This window comes from Miniopterus schreibersii, assembly GCF_964146895.1.
Source record: "Miniopterus schreibersii genome assembly, chromosome: 14".
In the NCBI taxonomy this organism is placed as follows: Eukaryota; Metazoa; Chordata; class Mammalia; order Chiroptera; family Miniopteridae; genus Miniopterus; species Miniopterus schreibersii.
In genome coordinates this window covers 25146022-25170075 of record NC_138114.1, presented here as the reverse complement: position 1 = coordinate 25170075, position 24054 = coordinate 25146022, and the positions used below count along the sequence as shown (strand labels likewise).

The 24054-nt window shown below is 37.8% G+C and overlaps 1 protein-coding gene across 1 annotated transcript in view; it reads right to left on the bottom strand.

Moving 5' to 3' along the window:
• Positions 1 to 7255: 7255 nt before the first annotated feature.
• TMEM26 (transmembrane protein 26) overlaps positions 7256 to 24054 on the bottom strand; it is a 37917-nt gene continuing 21118 nt past the window's right edge. The window contains exons 5-6 of the mRNA XM_081158555.1: positions 14994 to 15070; positions 7256 to 11710 (exon numbers count right to left, since the gene is read on the bottom strand). Of these exons, the coding sequence (XP_081014681.1) occupies positions 11286 to 11710; positions 14994 to 15070 (502 nt within the window). The 3' untranslated portion in view covers positions 7256 to 11285. The remainder of the gene's footprint in view (positions 11711 to 14993; positions 15071 to 24054) is intronic.

Here is a 24054-nt window from a genome sequence, read left to right as displayed (position 1 = left end):
AGTCAGGTCTGACTCAACAGTCTCTAAAGTAGAAGCAACAGCAGATCCAGAAATATCCACTGTTGCCACTCATGCCTCTGACTCTCCAGCCAGAATAAACTGGGCTAGATGAATTTTTTGTCACGTCTGATTCAGCAGCATGCAGCTTAATGGGTTGTTTCCCCAAAGAGAGAAATGGTGGACATCTGCTCTTAAAAATGACTGACATGTTCCCCAAACTAGCATTTTCTCTAAGGTTTTTATACCACATATCACTTAAGTATAATTTTAAACTTTTTGAAAAGTATTTGCAAAGAGTTAGTGAAAGAGATTTTAATCTTCAAGTGTAGACCAAATATGTCTTTCTTCTAAGGTTGTTTTGCTATAATTGAGATTTTTTAGAATGTGATGATCCCAAGTATTCTTCCCTTCAGCCCAGTGAATTTGTAAAAATAAAGCTCATTGCCCCCTCACATGTGAAAAATGAGCATCTTCTACCCGGGACATCTACTAGGAATGCACTTTAGACTATTCTGAAGGTCCATACAGTGCTTTTAAGTCTTTCATGGTGCTTTCACATGAATGATGTCCCACCAGGGTAAGCATAGAGGTATGGCTGAGTTCAAACAGAAGCCTCTCCAAAATAGCTACATCGTTTGAAAAGAAGACAGCAGATGATAACCAAAATCATTATAAGTGCGAGATGAGCTCTTGCAGTGTTGGAGGGATCCTACAGTGGCCAGCCCACAGTGATCAAGAGCCATCAACCTACAAATCATGTTTTCAAAAAACAAACAACTTTTCATTTCTTTCAAATAAGCCCTCTCAGTTCTCCTTTTTTTTTTTTTTTTGCATCCCTCTCATATTTCAAAGTTCATGTTGGGTGCAAGGCTGGGGACTTCAGGTTCTATACAAAACCCATAGAGAACTAAAACGAGCCCTTCACTGGCATGAAGATGGGTGGTAGGGACCAAAATTTATGGAGGTTATAGCAGCATCTTTTTTTGAAAGACCACGGATATAAATTTTCTCAAAAGCAAAGGCAATGTCTTATCCATTTGTGTATCACATAGCTAGCAGTGACTTGTATATAGAAGGCATTAAAGGGTATTTGTTTACGCCATTGATCATCCATAGAACAAAAAGTTATTCCACATGTACCATGAGAGTCTCTGTGTGACACAGAGAGATGAATAAAACAAGGTCCCAGTTCCAGAGCTTATCACAGCACCATGGAGTCTAGATTTCAAATTCACAAGAGGCCTGGAACATAGACGTTTTTCCATTTCTCCACATGAAGTTATATATGCCTTCACAGAGGTAATACGAACAAGATTGGGAGCTGAAGTTCATTAAACAAATTTAAATTAAGCCACAATTTTTGTAACTCTTTTGATATTTTTTATTTTTAAACATTTAATTAGCACATTATCCCATTTATGTAAACGTTATCTATTTATCATCTATCTATTATCTATCTATCTACTGATCTATCATTGTCTATCTATATTTTGGTATAAAATAAAAGATCCTTAAAAGAATAGCCTCCAAAGTATTAATGATGAGCATTGCAAGAAGGTGAACTTTCCTGTGATCTTTACCTTCTTCTTTTTACTGTTCTGTATGTTTGAAATCTTACACTGAACACATGTGACATACAATCAGAGAATGGCACCAAATTATATTCATTATGCAAAACAAGAAATAGGATTCAGCAAATGTGTGAATGAAGAGAGTCAATCAAAATGTTTGAGCCAAAATGATTGGAAGGATGGTGGTTCTATTAACAGAACAGAAATTGAGGGCTCAAGAAGAGGAACTGAATTGGGAGAGGACATATTTCGAATCCAACTGTGAACATGTTGAACTGGAAGTGCGAGGAGAGCACTGGAAATGTGGAAGAGAGGATTAGGGAACATGCTGGTGATACAGACTTAGGGGCCATGGAGGGGAGTGACATTGCCAAGGGAGAGATTAGTCCAAATGAACAAAATAGAACTTGTACATTTAAAGAGTGAAGGAATTAAATAGACCCATAGACATAGAGGGAACCCATCACCATGGGAGTGGAGGAAGCCACAAGGACAAGGCATTTCACAGCACCCGAGGCAGAATGTCAAGTGGAAAATGGCTGGGAAAGCCTGTGGTATGTTGTAATTAGGTCTATTTCTACGTTCACACAGAAGAGTGGGTAGGCATTATGTTCTCAAGAATAGTTAACATTGGGAAAAGCTTAATAAATGATAATAAATGAATTAAGCAGAATATATATATTATGAATTTAGTTTTGTAAAAGAGTTATAGATGCAAATATGCACAGAAAAATAATGCAATCAACAGTAGTTTTGGAGCAGCTAGCCACTGGGGACACAGAGGAACAAGACAGATACCCTTGACCTCTACATTATAGATAGGATAGACAGTAAATAAATAAACATATAAAGTTAAGATAATGTTGACTAGTGATATATGCTAGGAATAAAATAAAGATTGATGTGATGGAGATTTGGGGGGAATGGGGGGGACCTTGCATTTAAGCTGGAATCCATATGAAAAGAACCCAGCTCTCAGAAAATGGGAGTTGGGGCAGGGGGCTATCCCAGTAAGAAGCACCAGCAAGAACAAAGTCCCCAAGACAGAAAGAAGTTTGGTGAATTCTGGGCACAGACAACATTTCAGTGTGTCTGGAGCTGTGTGGTTATTATAAGATATGGCTCATGCCCTCAGACAGATGACAGGCTTGGCAGAGACAGACACATAAACAAATTGTTACATATATTATGATAAATACTGAGACAGAGAAAAGTACAAAGTGCTATGAGTACATAGTAAAGGAGAAGAGTCAGTTCTGGAAGCAGGCAGATGTGATCTTTGAACTAAGCCTACTGAAGCTTTTTGGGGGGGTTTGCCCATGTTGGTGACCACTGAGTGGGAAATATTGCTAGAAGGAAGAATCTTTGTAAGGAGCAGGGGAAGGCATCACTAAACGCAAGAGAAACTGCATAATTCAGCCAGGCCTGAGAAGAAGAGGGGAAATCTTCTGACCCTGCAGTGGTTGCTTTTCCTGCAGACCCTAGTCCAAGACCACAATAAGTGACAAATCTCATACTGTATATCCGCATTGCCTTACCTAGTTGTCCTCATTAGCATTGCTTCTTCAAAAGAAACCCTAGAAATCAGGGCCCCAGGACTAGAGAATGTCTTTGCTCTCAGAGGATGTCCATGCTCACTCTCCTGAGGTCCCCACAGGGCACAGAACAACCTCCACCTCCCCTAACCATCAACTCTGGATGGGGAACTGGGCCTCCCATGAAAGGTGAGGGGTGACTAGACAAGGAATCAGTAACAGAGGGGTGGCAATGGAGGAAATCACTGAAAAAAGAAATAGCAATGTACACAAACACATAGCAACGCACAGAATAAAGACAAGTTTAGGGGAGCACGAGTAGAGCGTCATGGTGGCAGCTGTGGGTACGTGTGTGCGCAGTGACGGGAAACAAGGTTGAAAAGTCGGGTTAGGGCCAGCTTGTGAAAGGTGTTAAAGGATTTCCTTGGGACTTCATGCTTGATCTTGTTGGCACCAAGGCATCAAAGTGTTTTAAATAAAAGAGACATAGGATCAACTGTGCATTTTAGAGCAGCTCTGAATGCAGTTGGAAATATTATTATGGGGTATTAAACTAGGAAGTTGGATGACCAGTTGGGAAATGACTGCAGTCACTGAGGCAAGAAAGGATGACACTGAATTGGGAGGGTAGCAGTTGACGTAGAGAGGGGAGCTCCAAGACTGAAAGGAATTACAAGCAACATAACTGAGCGAGCTTAGGGATTACTGAAGTAGGAGGGATAAGATAAAAAAGCCAAGGGTCTGTTTTAGCATGGGGGCCTGAGTGGCCGGAGATGCTGCTAATCATTGTGTGGAGCATGGGAACTGGAGTATATTGGGAGTTGGGTGTGTTAAGACATGCATTCTATATATATATTGAGTGTGTGATGCTTGCAGAATATCCAGGAAGGGGGATGCAAATTCAGGCATAGAGTCCAGGAAAGTCTGCAGTTAGATACCAATAAAAACCACCAGTTATAAGAGTTTGTTGAAACCAAGAGAGCTGATAATATAATTATAGCTTTTGACCCAGCTGTTAGCTGTCACTCAGGTCATATGGGAACCTTTGAATAATAGAGAAGAACATTCTTTGCCAGAAGGTAGAAACAACCCCCAAGATCCCAGAACCAGAGCCATCTGAATTCTCCAGCTATGCACTTGGCAGAAGTTGAACAACAGCATCCACAGAGAAAACATATTTTGTCTGGTAGATCCAATTTTCCTTGCCCAAAATTCTTAGTTTGGATATAAAGACTATATGATATCTGACATATGGTTGGTTTAGGAAGTTTTGTTTTCCTCAATAATTTGATCAGATTTGCATACGATCCATTTGATCACTTACCACAATCGATTGTAAATTTAGTAAATATTTAACAAAAATCTAAAAAGCTTACATACACACGAGTTAGATGGGCCACGAATATGAACTTGGAAACAGATGAACAGATGATTCTTTCTGAAGTTTCCTCTTTCAGGATTCCTTCAGTTCCTTCTCTCTCTTGGGGAAATCAGCTCGAGTGTGTAATTCAATCTGGAATTCTTCTATGGTTTGTTTTGGTGGCTCCATAAAAGTCAGAGAGGGTGAAAGTGTCAGAGCGGTCATTGCAAAGTATCTCCATGGCACTCATCAATACCCAATGATGTGTTTTGGTCAGTTTGATTTTTCTGTGGTCTTAAAGGTCTAGTCATTATTTCATTTCCCTAGGTTTGATGCTTCATAAGGCAAGCAGTGCTCGACATGAGTTAAACCTTTTATTTATGGAAAGTGTCTAAAAATCATCCTTAGTTATAATGGCAAAGTATTTTTCTTTGGTGAAAGTAATGTGTTTTCACTTTATTGGTAAAATGATATAGTATCTGTACATGGCAGTAGGCTCTGTAAGTTGGTGAGGTCTCTTTTTATTAATGTTTTTAAAATTATAAAAGGAATGCATAGTTAGAAGTTTTAAACTATAAAAAAGCATAAAGGTTAAAAAATAAATAAAAGGAAAAGGGGGGAATGTCCATGGTCATTGGGAACATGGGCGTCATTTCCTGCACTTAATAGCCATCTGTAAAGGTCTGGGTAACATTTATAAAAAGTGACGTGCTAACCTCATGGTTTGTGCTCTTACCTTTACCTAAAAAAAAAAAAAAAATTGGTGATTTTTCCTCATCAGCACTTATGGATCTACTTTATTCCTTTTAAAAGCTAGATGATAATATGTAGTATAAATGTTCCCCAATTTAATAATAACCCTCCTGGAGCTGCTATAGAAACTACTATTGGTGGATATTCTACTGCTCTGAACAGCCGTATCCACACATTTTCCCATACATTTATCTGCAGAATACATTCTTAGAAGTTGAGTTGCTGGCTCAGATGATAAATGAATTCCTAATTCTGACTGATAGTGCCAAAATGTCTTCCAAAGAAGTTGTAACAATCTGCATCTTCACCAGCGATGAGTAAGAAAGCCGCTTCCCTTGACCCCCTCTAATGCAGCATTCTCAAAGGCTCTTGAATCTTTGCCAAGCCCATGATTCAAAAATGGTATCTTGTGGTTTAGTTTGCATTTGAGAAATGGCATTTCATTGTGGTTTGATTTGCATTTCCTTAACTGTTCCTTTTTCAGTGAATCGTATATATTTTGCCCATTATTCCAGTGGGTGCACTTTATTTTTGTTTTTCTAATCTGTAAGAACTGTTTGCTCATTAAGAAAATTAATGCTTTGTTACATTTATTGCAAAAATACTTACCCAGTTTGTTCAACCTCTGAATTTACTTATGGTATCTTTGTGACGTTAAAAGTCTAATTTTACAATTTGAGATTTATGACTTGTGGTTTCTAGTTTTGTATGTTGCTTAGGAAACATTCCCAACATGGCAAATGTAAAAGCAAGGTTTTCTATGTTTTTTAATTTTAATGTTTAACTACTGATCCATCTGAAAATGTTTTGGACATAAGGACTGAGATAAAGTCCAGTTTGATACTTTAAAAGCCTTAAACCACTTATAATACTCTATCAGCCCTCATGACTTATTACATATCAAAACCCTAATGTAATTTAGTCTATTTCTTGGCCTTATTCTGTTCTATTTTTCTGCCTGACAGAATCAAATTCCCTTGGTTATTGTAGCTCTGTCATATATTTAAACATACTGAACACTGTCTCTCACGTTTCTTTTTCTTTTTAGTGTTTTCAAGGTATTCTTTCACACTTATTTTATCATAAAGTGTTTAGAATCAGCTTGGGTAGTAATTGAAAAGTGAAGTCTTATTGATATCATTATAGAGGTTGTTTTAAATTTATACATCAATTTAGGAGAAATGGATACATTTTTAAATACTGCCTTCCTACCGCTCCCCAAAAGAATATATCTTTCCATTTGCTAAATTATTCACTGAACGGTACTCAAAACCATTTAAAAGTTTTGTTCACATGGATTGTGTACATTTCAGTTTATTTCTATGTATTTTTCAGTTCTGTGTCATGTTTTATGAAAATCTCTCCTTTGAATATGTATTCTGTGTGATGTTTGTCTATATATAGAAAATTCATTGACTTTCTTCAAGATTTAAGATTATTTTTGATAGTTTCTTTGGTTTTTATGTGCTTTTCTTGGTTGTTCAGGACTCAATCTTCTACAAAGAAATGATAAAATTGGCTCCTCCTTTATAATTTCTATACCTCTCATTTCTCTTGTATGAGTGCACAGAAAAGAAAAAAAAAATAGTGATGTATTCATGATACCTTTTTCTACTCAGAAATTTTAAGCCTTTACATAGGAAAAGCTGTCAAGCCTTACTTCCATAGCTTCTGAGTTTCATGTCTTGCTTTGAAAGATCTTTCCTACTCCGCAAATGCTAAAGACACATTCCATGTTTTCTTCTAATATTTTATAGTTTTCAGTTTTACATTTAGATCTTTAATCCATCTGGAATTTATTTCTATATATTGCGTGAGATAAAAATCTAACTTTATTTTTTCCAGATGGTTCGCAAAATTTCCCAACATCATTTATAAAATTGGTCAGTCTTTCCTCACTAGTTTGAAATGCCACTTTAGTCATACTCTAAATAGATCAGTGTTGTTTTTTTTTAAGCCAGAGCTTAGAAACTAAATGAAATGAATTACAGTAGAGAACAAAGACAAGACATTCAAGCAAAAAATAGACATTGAGATAAAGTTGTAAACAAACTATTTAATGTATACATAATAAAATACAAATGTCATTCATAGCAAAATAGTATAAATATGAGTAATTCAGAGAAAATATTCATATAAAATATTCAGAGGCTGGACACCCATAAAATACAAGGCCATGGCGGTTGATTATTCAAACATTGTTTAGTTACTCCCATCATATGGAACGTTATTCGAAGCCTCAGAGCTATAAACATCCTCCAGCTGCCCAGTTTAACCCCAAATCAGATGTTTCTGAGAGTGGATCAGAATGTCCTCTAAGTGAAAAAGCAAAGTCTGAAATTAGGAAAAGAGTAACAATCTCTTCCAGTAACTCAAGGTTGTTTGGTTTTCACTTACTTCTCTGAGGCTCTGCGATATTTCAGTATCTCACTTTCCTGGCAGTAGAGTAGAGTGAAAGTGGATGGGGACTTGGCCTCTTGCATTTCTTTTTTTTAACAGGAGAGTCATCGAGATTAAGTGCCAAAGATAATACAGGTCAGAGCTGAGCTCTGAAACCTCTGCGGAAATCCTAAAACATGCAAACTACAATGCAAGCCTTCCCAGGGCTTTGAAAAGTTGCTATTACACTAACAATTAACATTATAATAGTGAATCCTGATATTTCTTGGGCCTGTCTTTCTGGTCTATAAGTACTGAAGTGCAGTTACATGTTAGTGGAACTGCAGCAGAGCCAACTGATACCCTTGTATAATAAGGTTCAATTTGGAAGATTTAAAAGAATGTTATTGCCAACACAGGTTTTTATTTTCATAAGTTATCTGTACCAGAGTAACTAAAAATTAACAATATCATCAAAGACAAAGGCAGGTTACTAATCCTGTAATGCCGAGTCAGGTCCCCTGAGACTCATCTAGGGAGGGGAAGGGACACTCACAAAGTGGTTACAAGGTGAGTTTTTGCACAGCATCATTCAAACATGCACACTGTGTTTTCTCAAAAGTAAACTATGTTTTCAGGGAGGACATCTGATTGAGCTTTAATCAAGCAATCAAAATACAACAATAATAACAAATAAGCCACGTTCTTCCATGGTCGAGGAGTGGCATGTGTCTATAAGGGTGGTACAGAGTTTTGGCCTGGATCACAGTATACAGATGATCTGAGTCACTTATCTTATTGCAAATTAAATAGACACAAGTCCTAGGATGTCAACATATGGGAGGTAACTGTTATCTTAACCACTTTATAGCAAACAGTTTAATGTTTCAAACATTACCATGTTTAGCAATCTACAATAAAAAAGTACAGTAACAATACATTTTCAACTTTTCATGAGGGTCCTAGGGATACAACCTGGACTTACATTTTATTTATAAATAAACTAAATGAATATAGATTTTCTTTCTGCAACAAAAACAGCAAGTTCAAAAGAGTGAGAGAGAGGACTGGCAGGTAGGTGAACAAATGATGCCCTTAGCAGATTTTCCTGGAAAATGTTGCCAGGGTATGTTCCTATTTTTTCACCATTAATTGCTGAGATGGCCCTGGGTGCTCTTTGCCTTCTTGGAACCCTAAATGAAGCTAGACTCTGTATTTTCTATTTCCCAGGCCTTCTGAGGAGTGTTAATTACAAAATACTTTACTTAAATGCTAGAAACTCATTCACAAAGCTAAGCCAAGTCTCAGATTTGAAAGCATTTAAAAATACCCTTGCAACAGCCCGTATTACTTTATACTCATCTATTTTTAGAGGCCCAATGTTTGTTTTGCTGGAAGAAAAAAATTAAAACATGAAAAGTATGCCATGAGCAAATCTGCAGTAATAAGTAGCACATACATGTCGTGGAGGAAAACATTCACCATAAAACAGTCAACATAAAAACAGATTCTGCCGAGGCGCTTTTATAAATAGTAGCTATTATTTTGCTTTCAATTGCGAAGCATTTTAAATAACATACCCTTAAAAGTTGTCAAGTTTCTTCCTTTAGATAGATACGATTTCCTGATCTTTCATAAAATTATTATGTAAAATTATAAATGGGTTCCATTAGCTCCATGTGTAATATTACTATCATATTGTTAAAATTAGAAACACATGGCAGAAAAGAAAGAAATAGAAAATGATATCGGGCACTGGAGAAGCCATTAATTGGAAATTATTAATTTCTCTGTGTAAAAACAGAATTTGCCTATGAAACTTTTCATCAAATGTTTTGAACAGATATCATGTCACACGAATTCATAGATCAAATTGTCCCAATTAACTGTCAATCAGTCACACCCAATTTAAGGTCATACCCTACCTTATTTAAATGTCTGTGAGTTCCTGAGCGTAATAACGTTCCTGAGTGTTCCTGCTTTTAACCCCGAAAGAACGTCTTTGGAACTGTTTGCCTCATATAATTACTGTGAGATAGCCAGGTAAAATTGCACACTATATTTTTAAAAGTAAAATTTGTTTCAAAAGGTCCTGAGTCACCTCCACCTGGAAAGCACAGGGGTGAATAAAAGAAAAGTGTGACTCTCGATCCTGGGAAAGTGAGCTCTTAACACAGGGAAGAAAGGCGAGCGTCCCTGTTTCCACAATGCTGTGCCATGCGTCTTCTGATCCCTGTCACTCATCCAGGGCCACTGGCCGTGCTCAGGCTGGTGCAAGCCTCTGTCACCAATATCCTTCCTGAGACCAAGGCCATCTCCAGTGGTGACAGTGCAGAAGAGCTCCGGCGACAGCTGGCAGACACCGGGAACCCTTAAAGGGCCCGAAACCCCCTTGCTCACTGCTTCAGCGCTTCCTCGCATCGACCCCCAGGATGCGACTTGGCCGGACAGAAAACGGCGAAGTGCACTTAACAGAAACGCTGACAAATACCGCAAATCACGTTCCGAGTGGAAACTGTGACTTCGCCAGCGTTACTGGTATTTCCTGCCTCGCCACCGGTGGATGTGGAGCTGAAATGGCTTGCTGTGAATTTTGCAGCGCCCAAGCCAAAAGCCATAAAACTTCTGTAAAAGCATATGTGCCATGACAGAAGTCCACATCAGCCCAGAAAAATGATTTTCCCGGGAAGGCCTGTGCAGCAGTGAAGAGGGCTCTCAATGCGATGGAAGTGCCGCAGAGATTTGCGCTGTCTCTAGCCCCCAGTGAGGTAATTTTAAAGGCACATTTCCCTTTATTCTGCATTCACTGAATGTACTTTTTTTTTTTAAATGTCAGAGGGACATTGCAGAAGAGATCAGATGAGATAGTCTGACAATGGAGCCAAAGTTCAAAGCTTCTCTGTTTTCAGGTAACAGCCCGGATGGTTTGTCTGCACTAAATCTCTCTCCCGGGAATGTCATTGTAACCCTGTCCATAGCTTGTCAAACAGTTCAAGACAAACAAATCACTTAGTTGTTGAACAACTGTAACATCTGATACCATCACACAGAAGTTGTAACAATAGCCACTAATCAAAGTTCTTTCCATCCAGTTTAAAAAAAAGTCTCAGCTTTGGTTTGATAACCTAAAAGTAAAAGGCCTTTCAAAGTGAAAGGCAACAAGCATGTATTTGAGATCAATAAAAACAGGTATTCAGAATGCGCTGACTCAGGCAGAGACCCAAAGGGTGCTCTGATTAGGAGACAAAGGCAAAGGGCATTTACGAGAAAGGAAAGGGGAACAGCTACATAAATAAAAGGAAGGCATTTCTATTGGGGCAGATAACATAATATAGTGACGCTAATTCTAAACAATGTTGTTGATTTTTGCTCAGGTACCATCAGTCGGTCGTCACAATACCTACTTTGTTATCCTGGCAAACTACTTCTTTGGGACACCTGGTTGCTTTAGGCCCAGTCCAAAGGCTGTTCTGCCATTTTAACGTCCCGAAGTGTGAGGCATAAGACATGCGAGGCAGTTTCTCCGGCTCCATTTAAAGTGGCTCCATTTATATTATTTTGACAGGTTTAAGGCCACTTTTTTGTTGTTCTTTTGGAAATTATTATATGCAAGAGAGGGGGAAATTCTGTTTGTAAGAAGAACTGGAAAGTTAAATATTTCAGTTGCACGCGGCTGTCAATAAATAACTACGGGGTGGGGTGAGAGTCATCCGAGGTGCCCGGTGAGGTTCGCAAAGGTATAGCCAAGCCCTCCTTAGAGCCACTCTCCCAGTCCCCAGGGGAGACCTCACTCTCAGCAGGCTCAGCTGGGCCACCGCGCTCTCCTTTCGGGACCTCTGGCTGCCTTCGCAAGGAGGCACGGACGCCCAGCGCCAGGACAACCAGGCGGTACAGGTGTAATATCACCACAAGGAAATTCTTCACAGCAAAGAACACCAGCATCTGGTTGATAACCTTGAAATAGGTCATCAGTACGAGACGCACGAGGAGGAAGGGACCGTCTTGTATGAAGACACTGATTCCAATGTTCCACAGGTCGGCACTGTACTGGCAGAAAAACAGTCTGGGGAACCCCCTCGCTGTCACAGGCATGGGGCACACGAAATGCTGTACTGAAAATACAAGACAGACCGATTAATGCATTTCTCTGAAATGTCAAAAAGTAAGACAGAAGGAAATGGGAACAAGTTTTCAACAGTGCGTGCTCTGCTAGCTCATGATTGGGAGGGATTCTCGAATTTTATTCTGTCGGAACAGGTGAAACATCCTTGGTCATTTTATATTCAAAGATGATGTGTTATAGTCCCAATAAAACACACCAAAGAAAGGCAGGCCTCTAGTTTATACCCATGTAAAAAATTTCAGATCACCTGCTAGCCCTCTCACCGGGAAAAGCACACTAGCCAGGGTGGAGAGAATGAGGAACAGGGGAAACTGTCCCTGGGGTCAGCCTCGTGGGAGGCAGCGCAGCAGGCGCTCTGGGCCTCAGGTCAGGGGCCTGCTGCTTCCACCTGGCTTCCTCCTTTTCTAGCAAGAAGATGCTGAGCAAGTTACTTAATATGCCTGGATCTGTTTCCTTTTTTGAAAAATGGGATAACAATATCTGTGAGGAGAGGGAGCCCTATTCACGGATGCTTCTTGTTTCCATTGGAACAATACACCTGGCTCCTTTCGCTTTTCTCACTCTCTCTCCCTTGGGATACTGAATGACTTACCTGACTGCCACGTCTAGAGATGGGACAGAGCATATACATGACCCAGATCCTTCTGGACCCTCTCTTTGAGATCTACCTATTTACCAGTTGACTCACTTGATCTTACGTGTACATTGTGTTGTGAAAATTCAAGCACTTATATTCAAATTCAAACCTAACTCATGGTCAACATATTTTTCTTACGGTGGTGGAAAAACACACAAATAAATGCCATTATTATTCCATTTTGTCTAATTCCTTACGGTTTTGTTTCACAGTTTACAAGAAAACTGGATATAATTACTGATTTTCCAGTTGAACAAGAGGAGGTCTAATCAACAAATGAACCTTTTTGTCTTAATTTCTAAAATGTGAATTTAATTCAGGGTCAAGGGCAGAAAATAATCCTTTAATAATGAAGAAGGCTTCCATTTGGAGTTTTCAAACAAAGAATGCCTTGTCTGCTAAAGCCTGCAAATATTATGAAGCTGCTTTGATATGAACATAATGCACTGTTTGCTGGAAATACAATAGTAATTTAGTCAGAAGTAACATTTGGTCTTTGTTTTTCAAACAGCTGCATAACATTATCACCCCCTGAAAGTTTACACAATTTCTTTCTTAAATAAAAATTTTCTTAGCAAGGCTATAAACCACAAGATATGGGAGGGTGAGGACCAGTGGAATGAATGACAAAAGAAAAAATAACCTAAGATCACTCATAGCCTTTCCAAAGAAGTCAGGGTCTGGAAAAGGCTCCCAGGCTCCCACAGGGCCTCCTAAGGGTATTGTCTCACATGTAGAGTGATAGTGCCTAATATTCAGTCAGAAGACACCATCCGATCAGTGGGTACAGGACACCTTCTAGGGCACATTATGACAAAACCTCTGTGTGTGTGTGTGTGTGTGTGTGTGTGTGGTATTTGTATACATTTATTTGTAATTATTAACTAGTAAATAAGTTTCTGGTATTTCTAAAAAGCTACAGCCACTGCATCTATTCTGGTGACAATTTTGTTTCAGAAAAGTAGATGCTAAGGTCTAAAATGGCCTCTGAAACCTCCAGGCCTATCAAAGTGAGTCAAAAAATAGATGCAGAAAATTTTATTTATTTTTATTTTTTATTTTTATTTAATTGAATTTGCAGGGGGTGTGACATTGGCTAATAAAATTATATAGGTTTCGGGTATACAATTCTATAACACAGCACCTGTAAATTGTATTGTGTTCACCACCCCAAGTCAAGCCTCCTTCCATCCCCATTTACCCCCTTTACCCTCTTCTCCCTCCCCACCCGCTCTCCCTGTGGCGGTCACCATACTGTTATCTGTGCCTAGGAATTGTTTTCTTCGTTTAATCCCTTCACCTTTTCTCCCCAGCCCCCCACCCTCCTCCCCGCTGACAGCTGTCAGTCTGTTCTCTGTATCTATGAGTCTGTTTCCATTTTGTCAGTTTATTTTGTTCATCAGATTCCATATATAAGTGAGATCGTATGGTACTTGTCTTTCTCTGACTGGTCTATTTCACTTAGTAGAATGCTCTCCAGGTCCATCCATGCTGTCACAAAAGGTAAGGTTTCCTTCTTTTTTACGGCTGAGTAGTACTCCATGGTGTAAATGCCCCACAGCTTTTTTATCCACTCATCCACTGATTGGCAGTTGGGTGTTTCCAAATCTTGGCTACTGTTACTTCTAATCTGAGGCCATCAGGTAGGGTGCCGTAAAAAAAGAAGTCAGACTTAAGGAAAATGTAATTATTAAATCCTAGAATTTTTTCAAAGTAAAGTGGCATCCAGGGGAATTCCCAAATTGAGATTTTAGGGTTCCTAGGAATTATGGGAAAACTCCAGATCAATGCTTTCCTAAAACCTCTGTGATGGCAAAAATGTTCTGCGTCTGCGTCTAATACGATAGGCACGTGTGGCAATCGAGCACTTGAAATGTGGCTGATGTGACTGAGGAACTGCATGTTTAATTTTATTTAATTTTAATGAATTTCAATTTTTAAGTAGACACATGCGTCTAGTGGATACCATATTAGACAATGTAGCTCTTGATGATCACTGGTATGAAGTACCTTGAAAACAATTTACTTCTTGCAAAGTCTTAGGGGTTTATGTCTTTATTAAAAGAAGACCAATGGGATTTCTAGAGCCACCACTGAGGAAAATTTTAATTTTGCATATGGCCCTGAAACTGCTCTTACTCTCTGTGATGTTCCAGTGGATAGGTCTGACAGAAGCATGAAAATAACCGCTTAAAATACCAAGAGGCAATATTTATATTCCAGCAACTGCGCAAAGCACTTTATGAATTATATTTTATTGAGTCATCACAAGAACCCTCAACCCTACCTACTATGATTTTCATTTCCATTTCATGGAGGAAGAACTGACACACAGACGTGTTAACTAATTTACAGGAGGTTTTACAAATCTTAAATGATGGAACCACTCTGTGAAGTGAATGTAAAGCTGTGCCCTTATCCACTCAACTTTCTCAGACTCACCATGTACCAGAGTAAATTTGCAGATGGCTTTCCTAAGTTTTAATCTACTTTTCATCTAAACAGAACTGGAACTAACACTGAACTATCAAAAGACAAATACGATCTTTCTCTCAAATACCTCCTTAGCTTTATTATAATTTATAATCAAAAGTTGTTGTTTTCTGTTTCTTTGAAAAAACATTAAGACACTTACCTGCTAGGTCAAGTGGAAACTGCAGCATGCTCCAGGTCCATATACAAAGGATGGCATAGACTAGGGAAGGGTTATTCCTAGAAAGCAGACAAAATTTTAAATTAGCAATAAAAATATGATCCCATGAAGAAAAGAGAACTCTCTTCTCTTTCCTCTCATATTTGAGTCTACCCCAATTATATCTTATTACATGTTATGTCTTATTATATAAGAAAGATATATATTTACATCTTTTTAAAAAAATATATTTTTATTGAAATTTAGAGAGAGAGGAAGGGAGAGGGATAGAGAGATAGAAACATCAATAAGAAACTGCCTCCTGCATGCCCCCTACTGGGGATCAAACCTGCAACCCAGGCATGTGCCCCAATCAGGAATTGAACCCGTCACCTCCTGTTTCCTGGGCCGACATTCAATTACTGAGCCACAGTGGTGATATAAGAAATCCATGAGAAATCCATGCATAATTATAATGGAATAATGATAAAACAGGGGGTGGGTGGGAAACAACAAAAAATCAGAGAAGCTGAGTTCAACCACCACATGTGCCAACGTCTGTGTGAATTATGGCAAAGACTCTTGCTCCCATATTGCTGTCTTTAGTTTTGCAAAAGCATGCCAACATTAAAGGAGAGAAATACTAGGAAAAACGTTAGGCATTGACCTGGAAATTCAGAGGGCTGATTTCAAGAAATTTCAAGGAGAAAAAGGGAAAATTCTTCTAAGATCCCAAGATTCTAACTTGAAAATACATCTCAAAAGGGCTCAATTAAATACAATTAAATACAATTAAAAGCTCAACCTGTAAAAGAAAGCTATCCTCGGTTGAAAAACAAGTGGGAACACAAATCCAGTCATCGAAGATTTATGCCAGATTTTAAGATGTAAGTCAAGGAACGTGACTATTTTATTCACCTCTGTATCCCTGGTGCCTAGAACAGTGCCTGGCCAATAACAGACACTCACCAAGTATCTGTGGAAGGAATTGTTGAATGTACAAAAGAAGGACCCATACTTGGCAAATATACAAATATCCTAGACCTAGAAGAACGGTCTTGAAGACTAAACTCATAAAGTACAGAGGTTACAAAAGTACAAAACATATTTCAAAAATATCAAAGTCACTTTTTTTTTTTTGGAAAAATACAAATGAAGTCATCAATTTCAGGTTAGTGGGTGTAATAACAGATTTTGCTGCCAACTCCCCTGTCAAGAGGGATTTTCAGATTGGAGAGAGATAGAAAAGCATTAGGGAAGAGTAATTGAAACCAAACTGCATGAGGTGATTGTAAGGAATATCTTTAAACGCTTCAAGTATTGAGGGGCCCAAAAATTAGATCTCAAAACTCTGAGAGAGTTTGTAAATGAGATTTCTAAGCCTGCATTCTCCGTCTTGGCAGTTAATGGTGGAGACAAGGTTGGTGATGGGGGGGGGGGGGGAATGAAGTCCTAATTTTCAAAATGAAACAGAAGTATATCTTAAACTACGAAAGGCACATTTACTATTAATCCCTAGTTAGATTATATGTGACTACTTAAAAGATGTCTGAGAGCCCTCACGGACAAGAGTAATTACTAGGAATCAGCCCAGGTTCCCTGAAAACAATTGCACTCAACTATGATTATTTTCTCTCTCTCCCTCTTTTAAATAGCAGTAGGATTACCAGGCAGGTAATGATATATAAATTAATAATAGACATTGGGATTTTTAACAAAGCTTATGAAATAGCCTCTCATAGTGTTTTGTTCACAAGGTTAAGAATGTTCTGGGTGTGAGTACACTGAGGTGGATTCCTAACTGCGGCAATGACTCCCCAAAGGGAGCTCTCTAATGGGCTGCTGCAGGCTCTGCCTTTGATCCTGCTCCACTTCGTATTTCATCAGTGACTTGGTTGCCGGCATTGATGGGAGGCTTCTCACATGCACATATGACATGGAGGCTGGATGGGAAACCCAAACCCCAGAAGACACAATCAGGATCCCAAAAGATTTTGACAGGCTGTAACTGGATGATCTAGAATAGGATAGAAGAGGTAGAATTTCACAGCAACAGTTATAAAAAGGCTCAAAGATATTTCCTTACTATTACCTAATTATGAGTCTACGGTGCTACATGATTTATGATTTTCCAAAATCAAATGCAATCATAAGTCACTTCGCAGGAAGTATAAAGTCTAGCATTTCAGGTGGAAATGCCTAGGGAGCACAGCCTATAATGTTTCCCTCTTTGCAATGTCAGTGTCTATCTATATAGTAGACCTTCAACAAGTGCCTGAATTTTTAAATAATTTTACTTCGAGTGTCTGAACCATGTTCAGGCAGTTTTCTAAGTGTTTAACTCTATGGTCACACTTCATCCTCATACCAACTCTACATAGTACGTACTCTTATTATCCTTACTTGACCAGTGGGGAAACTGAGGCATAGAGAATTGAAGAAAAGACATAGAGACTTGTTCAACATCATGTGGTTATAAAGTGTTGGGAGCAGAAATTGAAACTAAATAGCTGATGTCAGCACCCACCCTTTTAACCATTTTTCTATACTATTTCCCTGAAAGAAAGGGAAAGTTTCAGCCCTGCTCAATTCTACAGTGTTCAGAATATACCTGAAATACTATGTGTTGTGCTTTGTTTTAGGAGGAACATTTTAAAAGTTTTTTGGTTCAAAGGAGAGACAGTGGTGTGGTAAGAGAACTCAGAGCCGTGTTATATGAGGAGTAGTTCAAGGAACTGAAGACTAGAGAAGGTTCCTTTAAAACTTTATTTCATACATTTAAAAGGTTATCGTGTGGAAAAGGAATTAAACTTATTTCTTGTGACTTCAGGGAGCCAATTCAGGTTCAAAGGATTTTAGTTGCACCTATAAGAATCCAAATTTCATCACAATAGAGGAAAATCCTTTCTAATAATATTAACTTAAAATAGAATAACCTGCCCCTGGGGTAGTATCTTCTCTATTAGTGAAAAATTTCAAAGAAAGGCTGGACAAAAACTTATTGAGAAAATTTTGGAGAGGGTTTTACAATAGATGTAAAATAGATTTTTCAATAGGTGGTCACTTTTGAAGTTTCTTCTCATCTGAAACTTCAATAATTCTACCCAAAACTCGCGTACGATTTGTCTTCAAGGCCGCAGAAAGTGGTGGTAAAGCACAAGCTTTGGCACTAGGTTGCTCAAGTTCAAATGTTAGCTCCAACCCTCACCAGAGAGATCTGGGCCTCCAATCCCAGCCTGATCATTAGCTAGCTACACGGATTTGAACAGATAATTTAATATCTATCTGCTTTAGTATACCCATCTTCAATAACAGTAATAGCTATTGTATTTCATATGGTAATTTTATTAAGTATGTTGTTTAAATACATTAAACATATGAAGCTCTTAGAAAGGCACTCCGTACAGACGATGGCAGATCACTGCAAGTTAGTTACTACTTTTATTTCCAATTGAGCTTGAGACTTTCTCAACATCTCTTGCCTGTCACTGTTCAGCGTAAAAAATTATGGTAATTATAGTATCTCCCTCAGAGTGTTATTATAAAGACTAAATAATATATCACAACTAAAACCTTTAGAACAGCGCTTAGAACACAGCAAGTGATAAATAAATATTATCTAGTCATAGGAGTTGTGTTTTAGTTTCATCATTATACAAAACAGGGATAAAAAGTAGACTGACCTTAGCCCTAAGTAAGCCAAATTCTAACCTACAATAATGAATGGACAACTTTTGCATGTGCAAGTATCTGACACACACAAAATATGGGAGAATGTGTGTTGAGAAACTTATTAGTAAAGTTATTAAAATAACTTTGGATGCGATGGCCAGAAAAATTTTTGAAGTAGACGAATTTGTATTAAGTCAGACAGTAAAAGTTACTCAGGAAGGTTAAAGGTTGGAATGTAAATAAATCACTGAATTTAAATGGCAAACACTCAAAAATTGTAAAGGAATTTTGGAGTGAATTTGTCCAACATTGTCTGCATTGTGTAACTGTCTCCCTCAACGGTCTTGCCTCATTTTCTCATGTATAATTTGTCTCCATAAATGTCAACTGGGAAGCGTGTAAGCAGACAGTGGACTCTATTCAGAAAGAGACAAAAGATTTGGAGAAGTATAATTGTAGTCGTGAGTGTTGCTTCCATACTTGGAACACTGAGACGATGAAAGACTGGAACGTGGTCGGTCAGTGCACCAAATCGATTAAGTGAAAAAGAAAACTGAAGTCATGCATTGCTCATTTGCTTAACTATTTCTTTCTGGAAGTTGAAATATCCCTATAGATAAGAGATAACCAGTGAATGGAATTCATCTTGCTTTTACAAAAGCATCAAACAAACCTATTTAGAGAGGGGGGAAATGAAGGAGAGAGAGAAAAAAGATAGAGAATGAAAGGCCCGGCCGGTTTGGCTCAGTGGTTAGAGGGTCAGCCTCTGGACTGAAGGGTCTTGGGTTCTATTCCTGTCAAGGGCACGCACCTCAGTTGCAGGCTCGGTCCCCAGCCCTGGTCAGGGCACGTGCAGGAGGCAACCAATCGAGTGTCCACCTCTCTCACATCCACATTTCTCTGTCTCTCTCTCTCTCTTTCTCTCTCTCCCCCTTCCACTCTCTGAAAAGCAATGGAAAAAATATCCTTAGGTGAAGATTAAAAAAAGAAAATGAAATATTAATTTAGCCTGGAAGAAACGTTTCACCAAGCGAAAAAGAGCTGAATAAAAAGAAAACACAGTGTAAACGTAAGAAAATCCTCCCTTGCATGGTTAAGTACTCACAGTAAAGTAACAGTAACATATGGGAAATTTTTTTTTTCTTTTCAATAAATGATCCGTGCTCAAAAGAGGCTGAGCAAAATGATCACCAAAGATGTAAACAACCACTTAATTCTTCCCTGCAATGACATTGAAATTCAGACTTGTTAAAATATTGGAAGTTGGCTGTAGCAGAATGAGAAAGTCAGCAAATCCTCTCCCCAGCAAGCATATCTAACACTGGACAAATTGTCATAAACACACACACACATACACACAAAACAAAACACCCCACTTCACATCTCTGGAAATCAACCAAAGGCAAATAACAAATTGAGTAACATGTATTTGTGAAAATCTGGTAGAACTTCAGTTAAGAGCAGTGAAAGTCGAAGGCACTCTTGCCCATGGGATGTTCCCATGTCCCTCCAGCTTGGCTGTGTGAAAGAAAATTTGCACCAGACAGACTTAATTAGGCAAGGAAGGCTTGATATTTAAGACTATTGCAATAGTGGAGAGAGACCAAACTCACCCCTACTGAAACAAAAGGCAGGAGAGCTTTTAAGCACTGGGTGAGCTAGTGGCAAAGTTCTAAAGGACATCAGAGAGGGAAAAGCAGTGTAAGACCTATACAAAAAAATTACAAAGCACTGCTGAGAAGAAGTGAGGGTCATTTGAATAAAATATGAGATTGCTCATGTTCACAGATTGGAAGACAATATTAAGATGTCATTTCTTCACAAATTGATGCCTAGATTTAATACAATTCTTATCAAAACTCCCACAGATATTTTTGTAGAATTTGACAAACTTATTATAAAACTTTTATGGAAATACAAAGGACCTAGAATAGCCAAAGTTCTTTTTAAAAAAGAACATCGTTAGAGGACTTACAGTTTCCAGTTTCAAAATTTACCATAAAACTCCAGTAATCACAATAATGTGCTATGGCATAAAAATAGAAATATAGAGCAATAGAAGCCAATAGAATGTCCAGAACACACACACACTCTTACATATGTGGTCAGTTGACAAAGATGCCAGAGCAATTTAATAGGTACAAATGGTGCCAAGACGACTGGACCCAGCTGGGACAAAAATAGTACCAGAACAATGTTCAGAACAAAACAAGACAAAAATCAACTTAGACCGTTACCTCACACTACATGCAAAAAAAATTAAGTCTAAATATTACAGAAGAGAATATTTCTAATTTTAGCTGAGGAAAATATTTCTTAGATATGATACTCAAAGTACTACATACAAGGATTTATATCCAGAATATATAAAGAACTCTTACAACTCAATAATAACAAAATCAATCCAATGAAAAATGGAAAGTACGTGAATAGCTAATCCGTCCATGGAAAGATGCTCAACAGTATTAGTCATTAGGAAAATGCAAATCAAAACCACAATATGATCCTACTATGAACCCACTAGAACGGTGATCATCAAAGACTCAAAAAAGTGTTGGTTAGGATGTGGAAAAAAAAGGAACTCTCATTGTTGGTGGGAATATAGAAAGGTACAGCCACTTTGGGAAAGTCTGGCAGTTTCTTAAACATTAATCATGTACTTAACATAAAACCCAGTCACTCCACTTCTAGTTATCTACCCAATAGAAGTGAAAACAGACCCATCCAAAGGCTTATAAGTGAATATTCATAGCAATATAATGCAAGAAAATATCCTAGCAAGAAAAGAGCAACACATGTGTGTATCAACTATGAACTGGCTAAGTAAAATGTGGTACATGCATGTAGTACCATTCAGCGATTTCAAAGGAGCTAACTACGGATAGATGCAACAACGTGAATGAACCCCAAAACGTTATGCTGTGAGAAAGCCAGACACAAAACACTACATATTTCATGATTCCTTTTACATGAAATTTTTAGAAAAAGACAGAAAGCATATCAATGGTTGCCTAGGGTTTGGTAGTGGGAATGAGAATTGACTGCAAACAGCCATAAAGAATCCAGATTCTGGTGATGGTTATAATAATCTACAAATTTAATAACTATCATTGAACCATAGAATTATAACAGTTGAATTTTATGGTATATAAAGTCAAATTATTAAGAAACATTTGTAGTATATAAATTTATAAGAATTAGGCAGATTAACTTCATGTGGGCATAATGAAAGAAATTGATTTAGGTTAAAAAAAAAGATGGACTTGAGGTTTTAACCAGGATGCAGGAAAGAGTAGATATTATTGGAATGTACACATCATTGCAAGCTTTTTCCTAATCAGTCCAAACTATGGAATAAAGTGAAATAGAAATTAAAATATTGTACTAATCTAGGTAACACTAAGTAGGTTATAATGAAATCACTTCCTTCAATATTACGTGTAAACATCATTTCTGTGTGTATTAAATTTATTATTTGTGATTGTCTTTTTGAGACCAAAGGGGAAAGCTATGCCACAGTGGGTGGGTGTTAAATCTCTCCTTTGAAGAAAGGGATATTTGCAATGTCAATTCCTGTAATATGGATGGGCCCTGAGGCAAAAATCAGAATTTGAGAGAAGAGTTTTAGGAGAGGGAAAAAGATCTAGGTTCTTTCTGGGCCTTGATTTTGGAGTCTTTGAGTAGTGATGGAAACATGCAAGAGTAGAGACTATAGAAGGTCACGGACACAATGCAGTTATACTAAAAATAAAATGACTTTGATCTGAGACCATGAAACCTGAAAAGAAATTTAAAAACCAAAACCCTAGCATAATTTATTTGATCTTATTCTCAGGACATGATACAAGTTTAAAATTTTAAAAAAGAGATTTATGAAACATTCAGATTAATTTGTAGGTGGCAGAAGAAATTGTTGAATTGAAATAGCCTCTGTTGGGATAGGACTGTCTGTGTCCTTTCGCTCATCGCTTGCTCACCATTTGCTCCCCAATCTCTGACCAGTACATTGCCTGGCACATACTAGATAATCAATGTCTCTTGAAAATAAATGTCCTGTGACATTCATATCCCTCCTGAATATCCCATTTACTACCTAATATTCCTCCCATATCCCTAAATATATAGCATTTATGTGTTTATTTCTATATAGATATAGTTAATTGTCTTTATATGCTCATTCGCTGGTCCCTGTCATTGTACCTGTAGTTATTTATTGTTTTTATGTGCTTGGCAAGGATTTCTTTATGTTTTTCTTGTAACTCCATTGTATTATAAGTGTCCTAAAGTATCTGAAAATTTGTCATACGATGTAAGTCACTGACCAAATGGAAGGTATTAAAGCTACAAAACTAAAATCAACATTTTGAGGATATCGAAACAACTAAGATTGGATTCTTTTTAAAACTCTATGTCCACTTAATGAGGTATAAGAAAAATAAGTATAAGTGAGACAAGAAATGATCATGTCAAGGTAACCTATGGCTACAGATGTACTTTGTGCTATAATTGGGATATTAAGTTTACTCAGTTAGTGTATTTTGCTCGGCTTTATGTTTTGTTGTTTGAGAAACACAGCATAAAGTAAATTGTAGCATTGAAAGCCAGCCTCATTGCAATTTATTTTTATAGCATAGTGCAAAACAACCCAAGCTGAAAGTACATTCAGGCACTGAGATTAAAATCCCTTATGGTAAGAAAGGAGTTCCATAAACAGATGTGATCATGGATTCTGAGTTTGTTTGCTTGTGGCAAAAATAAAGTACCAACTCAATAAGTTCTAATTTATAGGCATCTACTCCAGAAAGCCTTGGGCACTTTGAACAAAACTGACTAAAAATAAAATTTAGTAAAATAAAACCTAATATTCCCCATTCTCCATTCATACCAAGAAATATAAATTTCCCAGCTGGGTAGGGGAGAGAGTTTTCTAAGTCTCTTCTAGATGCTTTCTTAGAATTGTAGCTCTGCCATGCTCTAGAAGAGAATCTTATTACCGGCTACATTCCTGGACACTTGAGGGTGTGAGGGAGGAGCTAGGTGGCCATCCATCGCCAGGGTTTTCGGTAACCACGGCCCAGCCTTACCTGTGGGCCTGCAGATATGCAGAGCTTTTCTGTTCTCACCCAGAGGTAATATTATTTGCCCCCTTTCTCTGGCAGAAACCTCCTTTTTGTATCTAAGTCTCTCTATTATCTATATCTATCTATCTATCTATCTATCTATCTATCTATCTATCTATCTATCTATCTATCTATCATCTATCTATCTATCATCTATCTATCATCATCTATCTATATCTATCTATATTTATATCTCTATCTATCTATCTATCTATCTATCTATCTATCTATCTATCTATCTATCTATCATCTATCTATCTATCTATCTCAAT